Source organism: Pteropus vampyrus, unplaced genomic scaffold (genome assembly GCF_000151845.1).
Source record: "Pteropus vampyrus isolate Shadow unplaced genomic scaffold, Pvam_2.0 Scaffold22, whole genome shotgun sequence".
Lineage (NCBI taxonomy): Eukaryota > Metazoa > Chordata > Mammalia > Chiroptera > Pteropodidae > Pteropus > Pteropus vampyrus.
Window position 1 is genome coordinate 13,541,619 of NW_011888803.1, and position 15,366 is coordinate 13,556,984.

At 31.9% G+C, this 15,366-nt stretch overlaps 1 protein-coding gene and 1 pseudogene across 3 annotated transcripts in view; one reads left to right on the forward strand and one right to left on the reverse strand.

Moving 5' to 3' along the window:
- Nucleotides 1–15,366, forward strand: part of RPAP2 (RNA polymerase II associated protein 2) — an 86,686-nt gene that overhangs the window by 27,581 nt on the left and 43,739 nt on the right. For all 3 annotated transcript variants that reach the window (XM_023528107.1, XM_011355644.2, XM_011355645.2), the window contains 4 exons: nt 2,108–2,143; nt 3,980–4,910; nt 9,634–9,716; nt 12,401–12,481. In XM_023528107.1, coding sequence (XP_023383875.1) covers nt 2,108–2,143; nt 3,980–4,910; nt 9,634–9,716; nt 12,401–12,481 — 1,131 coding nt within the window. The remainder of the gene's footprint in view (nt 1–2,107; nt 2,144–3,979; nt 4,911–9,633; nt 9,717–12,400; nt 12,482–15,366) is intronic.
- On the reverse strand, nt 284–402 carry LOC111736852 (annotated as a pseudogene).

The following is a 15,366-nucleotide window of genomic DNA, read 5'->3' on the forward strand; positions in this document are numbered from 1 at the left end:
ACTATATGGTAAGAGTATGTTTAGTTTTATAAGAAATCACCAAACTGTCTTCCAAAATGGCTGTACTTTTTTGCATTTCTACCAGCAATAAATGTGAGTTCGTCCTCACAAGCATTTGATGTTAGTGTTCTGGATTTGGGCTATTCTAATGGGTAGTGGTATCTCATATTTGTTTTAATTTTCATTTCTCTGATGGCATATCAGGTGGAACATCTTTTCATATGATTATTTGCCATCCGTATATATTTTTTTCTTTTTCTTATATATCTTTTTTTTTAAAAAAAGCCCACAGCACCTGGTCTTCCTAGGTGGTCTCCCATCCAAGTACTATCCAGGCCCGGCCCTGCTTCGCCTCCGAGATCAGATGAGATCAGGCATGTTCAGGGTGGCATGGCCATAGGTATATATCTTCTTTTGTGAGGTATCTGTTAAGGTCTTTGGCCCATTTTTTATTTGAGTTGTTTGTTTTCTTACTGTTATAAGAGCTTTTTGATATTTGAATAACAATTCTTTATCAGATACATCTTTTGCAAATATTTTCTCCTAGGCTGTGACTTGTCATTTTATTCTTGTGACAGTATTTTTCTCAGCAGAAATTTTTAATTTTAATGAAGTCTGACTTACTAGTTCTTTCATGGATTGTGCCTTTGGTGTCGTAGCTAAAAAGTCACCTAGGTTTTCTCCTATGTATTCTTCTAGTAGTTTTGTAATTTTGCATTTTATATTTAGGTCTGTGATTCATTTTGAGTTAATTTTTGTAAAGGATGTAAGGTCTGTGTCCACATTCATTTTCTTGCACATAGATATCCAGTTGTTCCAGCACCATTTGTTGAAAGTCCGTCTTCTTTCCATTGTGTTGCTTTTACTCTTTTATCAAAGATCGGTGGACTTTATTCATGTGGGTCTATTTCTAGGGCTCTCTGTTCTGTTCCAATTATCCATTTGTTCTTTCTCCACTACCACACTATCTTGATTAATGTAGCTTTAAAGTAAGTCTTGGAAGTCAAGTATTGTCAGTTCTCCACCTTCGTTCTCCTTCAATATTGTTAGCTATTCTATTCTGGGTCTTTGCCTCTCTATTAAAACTTTAGAATCAACTTGTTGATATCCACAAAATAATTTGCTGGGATTATGGTTGAATTGCATTGAATCTATAGATCAAGTTGAGAAGAACTGACATCTTGACAATATTGAGTCTGTCTTTGATGAACATGGAACATCACTTCATTTATTTAGTTCTTTGTATTTTTACTTTAATGTTTTGTAGTCTTTTAGAAGGCACTTTTTCTGAGTCACTTTGGAAGTATTTTACAGTTTTCCTGTCATCTTGGATTCATTTGTTATTGTTCCTTTTTATATTTGGGTTTCTAAGATCTTTTTCCTCTTTTTAATATCCATGATGCCCAGCCAAATATGATTTCTGGTATTGCTAGCAAAATTATTCCTAGAGTTAACTTAAATCACTTGGTCCGCATAGTTCACATCCATACTACAATACAACTGCTTTCTCTGAAGTTAGGACAAAAAGTCTTATTAACCATATAAAGGAAATATAAGAGAATTATAGTACATAATCTGTGCTTCCAAGGAGCTTGTACTCTAGTTACAAAACCAAAGTTAAACATGTGAAAAGTGGGACATTTAAAATGGTAATAATTCTACTGTTATGTCATAGAAGAGTACATGATTGTACTCCTGTGATTGGCTCAGAAATGTCTCTCATGCACATTATTTGATTAAAAAACAAAGGAGAGGAAAAAAAATGATTGTACTCTTCTATGACATAATAGTAGAATATAAATTGTACAGACAATGATTTTGGAATTTAGGGAGTGATTTACATTAACAGGTTAGGGAAAACTTTATTGGGTTCATGGAATTTGAACTTAATTCTGAAATATGAGTAAATTTTAGATAAGAGATATTAATCCAGATTTCTTGTAGATGAGTTTCACAATACTTTGTCTCGTAATTTTTTCTTAAAAAAATCTTTTTATGAACTATTTCCTTTTAGTTCTATTTTCTATCTAATGTATTTATAATAAAACACTTGAAAGTGTGACATATTACTTGCCTTCAATTTTCCATTTCTGTATTTTTGTCACAGGCATCCTAATTTTCAGCTGCTACAGGAAGGACAAAGGTATGGTTGAATCAGTATCATTTACCTTCTGTATATTCATATTAATAGAAACATTAAGGGTAAACCAAGTGATATGGGCTCTTGGACTCCCTGTGCTGATGCATTATGTAAGTGCCCATTCTAGCCCACACAAAGAAATATTTGCCTTGTACAGCTTTTTCTTTTGTGATAGTAAGATGACGTGTTTAATCTGTATGCTTTATTGTACAGCTGTTTCTACCAAGGAAGTCTAATTGAACCTGTTGAAATATGACACAAACAAAGCTTCCATCTGAGATATTATGATGCTTACTCAACTAAAGTGTGCCAATTACATTTGTTGAAAGGTTTTTATAGTCTTGTTTTATAGGATTTCAAAACAATATATCAATTATATAATTATTTGAAAGAGTATGTAAGCATTAATAGAAATTCCAAGTTGTGATTTTTTTTCTAAACTCTCCTCATGCTGTTGCTTGCCCAACCATAATCATCTCTCAGAACACATCCTTTTATATCCCAGAATAAATTTTCCTGGTTATTAGTTACTACTTTAGCTATATGGACTTTAGCACAAGTGAGAGATATTTATTTATTGATGTATATATCTAATTTAATTTTCAAAGTAGTATAGAAAAATATAATTACCTTTAAATTCCAAGAGAAAGTATGAAATACATAAAAGTTTAATTGTTCTAATTTTTTTGAAATTGTACTCATATGATACAGGTCTCATGACTACAAAGGCTAGATTCTAACTAAAAACTGATACCTAATACTGAATATACATTGTCATCTTTTCTCCGTTCTAATCTTCAGCCTCACTTTCAACTCTTTTTCTTCTTTTACACATGCCCCCCCAGCATGCTTTTTTTTTTTATTGCTGCATTATTTTATTTTGTTTTATTTTTAAAAAATATTTCTAAAAGTTTAATAGCCTTTTGGGGGAGCAGTTTTAGGTTTACAGAAAAATTACTTGAAAAGTAAAGAGTTCCCATACAACCTGTCACCACCCTCTGTGTGCTTCTTGACCCAGAATCCTTCTCATCCAAACCCTTTAAAGTTCTATACGTGCATTTGCTTGACAGTAATTGCTCACGTGTCCTTCTTTATCTCAAGTTCTTATAAACAAAGCTACTCTTTGCTTTCACTTTTTCGTAATTCTTAATTCTTTTAAAAACCTAATCTGAAAATTGAAGAACTATAGTCAAATGGAAAACTGATATCTTTTATTGTTAGCATTATATTGTAACTCTGGATTTTCAAAAGAAATATCTTTCATTGATAAATTTTATTTTTCAAATTTATTTTCTTTTGTGCCATTTTTATAGTTTTTATTTTATGGAATGTTCTGTATAACTATCAACAAGCATTGGAAAATGTTTAGACATCTCTTACCTGTCAAAGCCTAAACAGAGTTCCTATTTTGTGTGTGTCCTATTATAAATATTTATTTATTTAAATTGAAAACCGCTAGTGAAGTTTTCAAAAGAAAACCCTTTTTTTAAAAAAGGATAGATAAAACAGTTATAGAAATGGAGCAGCCCAAAATCAAAATAATTTAGTAGGATGGAATTATCAAGTGTGTTTTTTTCTTTTTAGTGTACTCTCTTAATACTTTTTAAATATTGGGGGGAAAGATAAGGAAAGAAGAGCAGTATATCAAATAAGGTGTAGAGAAATGATGGAATTGTAACTTTCTTCTGAAGTGTGTGTGTGCAAACTTATATAAATATAAGCCTATAAATAAGGTTTTGCCTAGGGAATAAAAATTTCTTTCTCAGAAGATACAAAGTATAAATACTGTGGAACAATCTGCATTTCCATTATGGTCATTTTGTTTCTTTCCTTCTACAGTGGCCATTCTGGAGAAGAAGTACAGTTATGCAGTAAGGCCATTAAAACATCAGATATTGACAGTCCTGGAGATTTTGAGAAGCAGTATGAATCTAGTTCTTCTAGCACTCATAGTGACAGTAGCAGTGATAATGAGCAAGACTTTGTTTCCTCCATTCTATCAGGAAACAGACCAAATGCAACAGATATAAGGCCACAGCTGCACAAAAAAAGCATAATGAAAAAGAAAATTGGTCAAAAAGCTAACTTCAAGCAAGAAGACAAACAGCAGACAGTAATAGATGTCACTGAGCAGTTAGGCAATTGCAGATTAGATAATCAGAAGAAAGCTGCTGCTTGTGAACTTCCTCTACAGAAACTAAATACTCAGATTTTTTCAAATAGTCCTTTACGAGAAAAATTAAGAGCTTCAGAAATTGCTGAAAATAAATACAGTTCAGAAATAACTCTATTAGGCATAAGTAAGAAAAGTGCTGAGCATTTTAAGAGGAAATTTGCCAAATCAAACCAAGTTTCTAGGTCAGCTTCTAGTTCAGTGCAGGTGTGTCCTGAAGTTGCAAAGGCAAACTTACTTAAAGTTCTGAAGGAGACTTTGATTGAGTGGAAAACAGAAGAAACTTTGAGGTTTTTGTATGGCCAGAATTATGCTTCTGTGTGTCTGAAACCCTCTTCAGCCTCTCTGATTAAAGAAGAACTTGATGAAGATGACATAAACTCTGACCCAGGTAGTCATTCCCCTGCCTTGCAGAAATTTCAGGACAGCTTGGATGAGTCTTTGCCTTTTAGGGCCTCTGATACTGCCATTAAACCACTACCAAGTTATGAGAACTTGAAAAAAGAAACTGAAACATTAAACTTGAGGATCAGAAAGTTTTACAGAGGACAATACATTTTAAATGAAGAAACCACCACATCACAAGACTCAGAAGAGGTATGTCTTCATGAGAATAAGTTTTCCATGCTGCTAACATACGGAACACTCACCATAGCAAATCTTGGAGCAGGAAGAATACTGAAAAGATAATTGTTAAAATTTTAGAAAGCTGCTTTAGTCAGTCCTTTGGTTTAAAATGCCATCTTCAACACTGGCATTACTATTTTACAAATAAGTTGAAGTTTGCCCCTGAAAATTTTCATTAAACTTTCAACATTTTTCTCTAATGTAGAAATAGCCTAAAATTGTAGAACATAGTTTTCATTAAACCTAGTCCTTCATATAATATGTAGAACTTCTGAAGAGACTTTGTTTTTTCTTTATTGGTATGTATTCTTTCAGATTTCTACATTCTTTCAGATTTCTACATAGAGTGTGTATCTTTGTGTTTTATTTCCAGTAGGACTCTATGCAGTGGAATGGACTTACTAGTTGAATGGTAAAATATTTGGATTGTATTTGGCAAACATGCCCATTTAAAATATTATAAATGAAAATAATACAGTAAAGGAGACTTACTGGGAAATGATGGACATAAAAGAAAATGGAAAGAGCATGTTGAGCTAGAGCTAGATTTCAGTATCTGCTCCCATTTACTAAGCTGTATGAAAAGGTAGTTTCTTAAGTCTGTTTGCTCATCTGTAAGTTAGAATATAAATAGCTTCCCTTGTTCAGTTGTTAGGAATTTTAAAGATAATGTATATAAAGCATTTGTCACATTGCTTGACATATAATTGGTAGTCAGTAAATAGTATTTATATTTAGAGAGTGAATGTATACCACTGAGATTTAGGGAGATTTTTCGGCATCTCTATTTCTCATTTTTGCTTGATGTGTAGTTTGGGAAATGAAGTCATTTGGCATGAAGAGGAGTAGGCGATAGCCTTGTTTTTACCACAAAACTTAGTTACTAAAGATTTCCTGAGTAAATGTGGCTTTAAATTTAAGAACAGATTTAGACTTAAAGGGTAAAAGTGAACATATGGTAAAAAGTTAGACATTTCTTATATTTCCACAGAATGTTACCTAGCCCAGTACTATATTTGAAATCACTTCAACTGTATTTATATTGTTTGGAGGAACATTGATCTGTCAGTCAGCTGCATAAACCTACCTTGATTTATCATTTTAAACTTATAAACTGTGACGAGGAAAAATTAATACCTGAGATTTGACTGTTCCTCTTTGAATAACATTTTAAAACTTTGTCATTGAAGTGTAATGCAAATAGTGTATAACTCACCGAATTACCACAAATGAACACTACCTAGGCCAAGAAATTTGAGTAAACCAGAGCCCTACTATGCCTCCTCCTAGTCATTACCTCTTTCCAAAATGAATGGCAATTATAATGGCATAGGTAAGTTTTGTTAATTTTGAACTGTATGTAAATGGATTCACACAGTATATATTTTCTTCGGTGTCCAATTTCATGCATCTTTATGTTCGTGAATCATTTATGTTGTTGCATGTAGTTTTAGTTTATTCTTTTATTGCTGCATTGTATTCCATTATAGAAATGTACCACAATTTATATTAATGAGCATTTAGGCTGTTTCAGTTTAGGGCTATTATAAACTATGCTATTGTTAACTTTTATATGTTTTTTTTCTAATGTGCACGCATTTCTGTTAGGTATATATCTAGGACTGGAATTTCTGGGTCGTAATGTATACAACTATACTAGATAATGTACTAGATAATGCCAAGTAGTTTTCCAAATTGGTTGCGCCAGTGTATATTCCACTACCACTGTATGAGAGTTTCCATGACTCCACATTCTCACCAGTACTTGATATTGTTACTTTTCACCATTCTAGTGGTATTGTTATTTTGGCTATAATACATTTCTCTGATGATTAATGAACACTTTATTTGCTTATTGACTATTTGTATAGTCTCTTGTGAAGTCCCTGTTTGAGGCTTTTTCCCAATTTACCTACTTGGGATATCTAGGTATTTTTTTTCTTATTGATCTGTAGGACTTCTTTATGTAATCAGGATTCAAGTCCATTTTTAGTTAGGTGTATTGCAAATGCCATCTTTCACTCTGAGACTTGCCCTTACATTCTCATTAATGGCATCTTGAGTCTAGTTTATTAATTGTTCCCTTTAGTGACTTCTTTAAGAAATCTTTGCTTAGCCCAGGTTGTTTAATCTTTTAGAAGCTTCATTGTTTTTCCTTTCACATTTAGATCTGCAGTTCATCTGGGATTGATTTTTGTTTATGGTGAGGAGCATAGATCAGATTTCACATTTTTTCTTTGGGGAAATGTATGCACATTAAAGTTTGAGAAGCACTATTGATTTTTTGTTTGATAGCTCATCCCATCAGTTAGGTGGAAGAGGTAGGTCAGAATCTCTCACCATAATTATGGGTTTATTATTTCTCCTTTTAGTTTTATGATTTTTTAATATTTTGAGACCATGTTATTGGATACAAATGTAAAATTGTAAGTCTTCCTAGAAAATTGAACCTTTAGCATTATGGAGTAACCTTTCTCTACACTGATTTTTTTTTTCTTAGAGTTGGCTTTGCTGACCCTAGCATTCTTTTAGTATTTTCAGGGACTATCTTTTTTAAAAATCTAGGCTGATAATCTTTATCCTTTATGTGGAAAATTTAGTCCATTACATTTAATATCGTAATTGACATATTTGGGTTTAAATCTACCATCTCACTCATTGCTTATTGCATGTTTTGCCTGTTTTGTGTTCCTCTTTCTTTGTATTAAACATCATTATTGACTTTTTACGTTCTCTTAGCTTATTTTTAATACATTCTTTTGCTGATTGTTAAGTGATTACCCTAAGGATTAAAACCTGAATCTTGGTTTTATTAAAGTCCAATGTAAGTTAATACTTTTATTGCTTCCATGACAATAAAAACGTAGAAACTTTAACTCCATATACCCCTCTTATGTGCTCTTGTTGTGTACTTGTGTTCTCTCTACATTTTAAATCTTAGAAGATAATTTATGGTCAATATTCATTTGGATTTGTCCAATTAAATTACTCCTTCATTGTTTTTCCATTCTTCTACCTGGGATCATTTACCTTGGGCCTGAAGAATATCCTTTGTTTCTGTTAGTACCATTTCACTGATGATGAATTTCACAAAATTTTTTATGTGACTTTACTTTTAAAAAATATTTTCCTGAGTATCAAATTCTAGATTAGCAGTTATTTTCTTCAGCCCATTGAAAATATTTCTTTGTCTTTTGTCTTCCATTTGTTTTTCTTATTGCTGTTGCTTTGAAAATATTGTGTTCTTTCTTTAGCACTTTTGAGACCTTTTTTTTTTTTTGATTACCATCAATTTTAGAATGCTTTGCGTAGGTGTGACTATGTTCTTTTGGCTGTTGTAATGAATCTGTGACTTCCTTCATCAGTTTTGGAATATTCTCAATTATTATCTGTACAGATATTCTGTTTCATTCTCCTTTTCCTGTCTATCCAGGACTCCAGTTATGTTAGTCTTTTTCACTGTATCTTGTCTCATATTCTTTTGTGCTTTGTACTGTTTGTGCGGAGGGTGTGGGCAAATTGTTTGGTGTGACTGTGATTTTTGGATATTTTCTAAGCATTCTCTCTTCAGTTATTTCTTCTGTATTATATCTATCCATTGAGTTCTTTTAAGTGTTATATTTTTCAGTTTTAGGATTTTCATTTCGTTCTTTTATATAGTTTCCAATTCTCTGCTGAAATTTTTAATCTTGTCATTTTTCTTTGAATATATTCAACAGATTTATTTTAAATAAAGCTGATAAAGCTTCATTATCTGGATTTCTTAGGGGTTGATTTTTACAGGCTCACATTGCAGATTTTGATCATATTATTTTCTTATCGTTTTATTATGTGGCAGACATTATATATTAAAAATTATAGCGATAACTTGAGACCTAGATTGATGTTTATCTTCCTTTCAAATGGCTTTGTTTGCTTCTGGTCAATGATTTGTAGCAGTCCCGAATCACTTTAATCCAGTCAGAAATTAAGATGATTTGAAGCTGGGCTTCGCTCCCTGTAAAGGCTAGTCTGTTTCCTAATCCTTCTTACACCTAAAGTGTGATCCTGGTCTCAAGCTTGGGGAGGGTTGCTAGTGCCTCTTCCTTTTTGGCATGCCACAAACTCTAATATTTATTAGAAAAGCAATACTCAGATTCTTAGTATCTACATTGCCTCGTCCGAAATTAGTCAGTGTCCTCCCTGGAACTATCTTCTCCAAAATATAAGGCCATAATTCTCTACTGCTTTGTTAGCCCTCTGATGCTTTCAAGCAAATGTGGGTTTTTTCCCAGCTTTTTCATTTCTCAGCAGGAGGGAGGGGGGTTTGAATTATCCTGTCTGCCATTTCTAGAAGAGGAATTCTCCATTATATATTTATGGTATTTGCTAATTGTAATCTTTTAATCTCCTACATTTACATGGCATTTAGCAGTTAACAAAGTCCTTTTGTATATATTTTCTCATTTAATAAGGTATTAATATCCGTTTTATTCAGATGGGAAAACATTCACAAAATAGGACAAATGACTCTAGCAAGTTAACATCAGCCTAATGACTGAATTGATACTAAAATTTAAATCTTCTCATTCTCAAGACTAGTTTTTATTCTACCGTATCACAGGTATAAACTTTTGTGTTTTAATGTTATTATTATCAAAGGAAGAATGTAAATTCATGATTTTGTTTTGCTTTGTTTAAAAATGTGATTCAGCATGATCCCACCTTTCCACTGATAGATTCAAGTTCTCAGAACCAGATTAGGAAACGCATCGTACTTGAAAAATTGAGTAAAATGTAAGTATGTAATTGTCATTCTACTTTTACATATTTTAAAATTAACTTGGTATTTGTGGGTTCATAATTTATAGGTGTTATCCTTGAATTTTGAACAGTTTGACAAATAATGTGAAAAGTTTACATGAATTTCTTCACCTGAGAAATTTAGATTTTTAAAGATATTCTACCAAGGGAACACTAAAATTAAGTTTTGTGTCAAGACACGGAGGCACAAAATAAAGAGGAAGATTGAGATTATGGGGGTAGAAAACCAAGCTACCTAACTTCCACTTAATAATCCAATGAAGTCAGGGAAAAAATACCAAAGGTAGACCTATTTAAATACTGATTTGTGGTAAATGTGTCACATCAGTTTCACATGTGAATAAGACTTCATAAAGTTTTAACGGTCTATTAACTCACTCTGCATACATAGTCATAGAAGCATTTCACACTCAGCAACTTGAGTTTTTGTTCAACTCAACTTTGCACTTTAGTTTTAAGCTTCTTGTGGTGGAAATTACTATTCTTGTAATTAGCCCAGTCATAAGTGACATTTAAAAATCTCAATCTTGGTTTCTTTCTCTTTCAAAAGGAGCTTAAAAATCTTTTTTTCTAGCAGCGTGAGAGCTCTCTTGAACTTATCAACCTGCATTTTCTTTCTTTAGCAGAAAACATGGAAAGTTGTGTTCAGTCATTGTTTAAGGTGTCGTGCATATAGAGAAGCCTTAATTTGGTAGTAGTTCAAAAATTAGAAAAACATTTTTGGAAGCCATAATATTTTTGAACAGCTTACTCCTCTAAGTTTTGCATTTCAAATAATAAATCTTTAAATTAATATTTATTGAGCCCCTGTTATATGTTAGGGTTTTCATATATAATAAATCTATTATTAGTTTTGCCTTTTTTACATTCCTCATACTTGTATATTTGTTTCTGTTAAATACTAGGTTAGAAAACAGTCACCATCTATATATTTGTAGGACAAGAAGATATCAGTCCTTTAGTTACATAGGTTTTGAAAGTGAGAATGGATTATCTATACTGCTATGTAATCAGTAGATAGGGATTTATCTGAAAATAGTTTTATAGAATTTTAGCTAATAAAAATACCCAATTTAAGACCACATAGACATGTCATTGAAGAAATTCTATTCCTTCTGGGTTTTGGCTGTAACAGAAGATATCAAAAGGACCCCTGCAGGAAGACCAAAAATTGATATTAGCACAAGAACTAAATTTGAGAAGAGGTGGAATAACTTAAAGAAACACACAAAAGAACGCTGAAAACAAAATAATTGTGACATAGAGGTTTTTTGGTTGGTTAGAAAAGCAGTTGAGTTTTTTTCTTATAAAAGTTTTTTTTTTTGGTTTTTTATTGGAACAAACCAACTTTAAAAGGACTTTTTTAAATAATCAAAGAAAACAAAATAAGTACTGAATATGAGATGAATTAAGGAATTGTTAATTGGTTAGGTATGATAATTTTATTGTGGTTATATTAGAAAATACTCTTCTATTTAGATATACTTAAGGAAATATTTAGATGTCAAGTGACATAATGTCAGGGATTCGCTTTAAAATATTACTGCCAAAAAAAAGAAACGAAGCATATGTAAGAAAATATTGGGAGGTTGAATCTGAGAATAGATATATGGGATTATTATGGCTATTCTATTTTGGAACACATTCGAAGCTTTCATAAGTTTTAAAAAAGAAAGGCAGTACATGCTATTGCAGAAGATATAGGCAGTACAAAATGGTATATAGAAGTGAAAATCACCTGTAACCCTACAATTCAGCAATAGCTACAATTCATATTTTGATGTTTATCCTTGACATATGTGATATATGTGGTATATGTATATTAATTCTCTTTAGTTCTATCTGTTATAGTATAAACCTGGAAGAAATGAAACATATTTGTATATCCTGTGGATTATGTACAATAGCATTATGTAATATTTGTTTTTATAAAAATGGGATAATACTACGTATGCATTTTTCACTTACATTTATCATGAATATCTTTCCACATTAAAGAAATAGATTCACATTATCATCTTAAAGGCTCTATTGTGTTATATGGGTATATCATAATTTATTTAACCAATCTCCTATTGATGAACATTTATTTCCATTTTTTTCACTACTAAAAATATTTTTGCAACAAGCATCTTTTTATATTTATCTGATGATTTGTTTAGGATAAATTTTTTCATAGTAAAACTATTGGGTCAAAAGAGTATATACATATTTAAAATGTCAATATATATCGTCAACTTGCTTTCTAGAAATGTACCAATTTTCACTCCCACCATTTAATAAGGAGGGATTTAATAAGGAGAAATATGCCACACTCCCCAATTTGACCATTTGGGGGGCAGTTCCTCTGGCTTTATGTTCTTTATATTTGGTCTAATATTTGAAAGTAAAGAGATAGGAAAAACTAGAGATAAAAATATAGATAGCCAAATAACATTTTTATATTTTAGTGTCTCACACTGTAGTATAGACTACAAAGTAGAGTATGGGATTATTATAAAATATTTCCTTATAATTTCTTACCAGTCATAACCTAACTTAACTGCCTCCACCCAAGTGCCATTATTACCTAAAGAATATCCAGATGTAGGTAAGACCCAAAAAAATCTACATAACTAAATTATATTTTAAAAGAAATGTAATTTTTTTATTTTCAGATTGCCTGGACTTTTGGGGCCTCTTCAGGTTACATTAGGAGATGTTTACACACAACTTAAAAATCTCATCCGAACTTTCAGGTCGGTATAAATATTATGATTTTCCTTCTCAGTTATTTTGACTTTAATGTGGTTCTCTTGTAGAATCCAGTGGTAAACTAAGGCATGAAGAAAGTGAGTGACTTTCAGTGTATTTTCTCCTCCACTAAACATTACTTTTTTGTTAAATGCAGTCCCTTATTTGCTCAAACCTTGATATATTTAGCTTTGAATAGTTAAATTATAGAGCAGCCTAAAACTAAGAAGGAAAATGATATTGAGACACAAAAGTAGTTAGCAAGCAATATCTTGGATCTTAGTGAATTAGTAAATATGTATCAGATGACCAGCACTGTGCTAGGTACTGTGGGCAATACAAAAGAAGCATTATGGCCAACCTTAAGGAAGAACTCTCCTGTGAGAGGGTAGGGTGATCACAGTGAACAGTACAGAACAGTGGGTAATTTAATATGGAATTGTTTGCAACAGATTTAAAGTGATAAGTACAAAGAAAGGAAGAATAGAAAATAGCAATTGTAGAGCAGTTGAGGTAAAAGTATTCAGCCAGGCTAGGATGCTAGATTCTCTACGAAGAAGCATAGGAATGAGCCTCTAAATACTTATTAATAGAGGTGTACCAAATACACATTTGGCCAAATGCCAGTGACCAATACTAAAATTAATATTTGTCATTGGCTAAAGCCAGATAGCACCAACATAGAATAAACTAGGATAGAAGAATCATTTCATCCAAAAAGTTAATTATCATGACGGTTTATTATTATCAATAGTAGTAGTAAGGTTTTAAACGTTTAAAATTATAGTACAGAAACAATTTCTTGGCACTGTCAGCTGTTAGATTTCTCTTGCAGTCACTGTACTGTATATCGGTAATACCAAATAGACATTGTCTTTCAACTAGCACATTAAAAAACATCACTAACCTTTTCGTGTGCCAGAGCAGTTCAGGAAAACATTTTTTCAATATGGTATTTACTTGAAGGAACTAGGATTCATAGTTTAAGCAAATCTCAAAATTCTTCATCTTCAGATACTGAAAAGGATCACGTGTAACACTTTACATTTAGATATTTACCCTTCATAGACTCAAGACTATAGGAGTTGTCTTAAGACATGTTTGTAGTCTTTGTCGTGAAGTTTGACTAAACAAAATGTATGGGGTACCTCAATTTCCTCTAACAGTTTTGACTTAACATTTTTTATTTTGATTAGAGATTTGGATTATCGCATATCTGTTGTTTACATAATTGTGATGTTTTTCCAACTCATGATATTTTGAAGTGACTTTTTAAAATTCATCATCATGAGATGTGAAGAATTCCCCAATAGGACTTTTTCTTGAAAGACCTATGACTTAAATGGAAGTAATTAAAATTTAAATACAGTTCTCAAAAGTTTAGGATTTGTTCAGGATTTTTCAGGACGTGAATATCATATTAACAGAAAAGTTAGCTGAGGAAAGATGAAGACCAGGTGCTCCCCTGTTTCACTGATTTTTAAAGAGCTTCCCATATAGTTCCTTGCCGACAAGAAAGTCAATGAAGATTTATCAGAATAGATATTAGAATAAGCCTTTGGTTCTTGAACTACAGATACGAATTTTGTACTTCAGATTTTGCTCTACTCATTTAGAATAGATTAACAAGTAATTTAATCTACTTCGACTGTATTTTCTAGAACTGTTTTTCTATGGATCTAATTGCATATCTTCTATTTTTTAAAAAATTACTCTGAGGTTCTCAGAACTTACTAGAAGCCCATTGGAAAGATGTTAGGCTACAGCTGCAAGATTGCCCCATTATTACTTTCATATACCCTTGGAATTAAGGTACTTCAGGTTGGAAATCACCATCCAGGCTGTTGTTTTTGGTCTTTTGCTATTGTTTGGTCAATAATTACTGTGTGCCAGGTTGTACTTGGTAATTTACATATATTATTTAATATGCAGAAAATAGTGTTATCCTCATTTTACAGATGAGATGAGAGATTAATCTCTCTTAAATCACACAACTAGTAGTTGGGTTTAGACCACCAAGTTTAAGTCAAGAGGATAGGTCTTAAGTGTTCTTTCCATAAAAAAAAAAGAAAAGAAAAGAAAGAAAATGATAACTATATGGTGAGGTGGTGGATATGTTAATTAGCTTGGCCGTAGTGATCATTTCACAATATATACATATATCAAAATATCAAGTTGTACACTTTAAATATATATAATTACTATGTGTCAATTATACCTTAGTAAAACAAACAAACAAAAAATAGAAATCTACCATTTGTTGTCTTGGTAGTCATTAGTATCAGAAATGTAAAAAAAAAAAAAATGTCATTTCATTTATCACCTCTCTAGGCCCCAAGAAAGAACTGTACTGAAGACGGTTCTGTTACCTATGAAACAAAGCCTCTGTGACACCTGTACTAGCCAAGACAGTAGTCACAGTGTTTATCAGTCCTTTAAGAGGTAGCTAAACAGACTACAGATATGAGGAGACTCAGATGTTATTTTCCTTTTGTAAACTATTATTTTATCACCTTTTTCTGTCATTCCTGTTGTGTAAATTTTTTCCAGTTTCTGCATTATTTACATTAAAATAAAGCCTAGAAGAAATGATATGTCTGGGATTTCAAAATTATCCAGGTTAACCCCAAAGTTATGCATTATTTTAGTGTAGGAGATGTTATAAAAACCATGATGTTAATTTATTTTTGAAATCTTTACTACCTACAGGTCAAAGTCTATAACTTTAATAAAAATTGCTTAAATTGACTTTGCTGCTTTTTAGGGAAATGTCAGTTACTTAAAGTACAGAATGACCTCTGGTAAGATAACTCATTGGGGGTCTTCAGATTCTGGCAGGACAACTTCAGTAACTATGTGTCGTTGTAGGCTAGAGCTTCTAAGTGAAGTC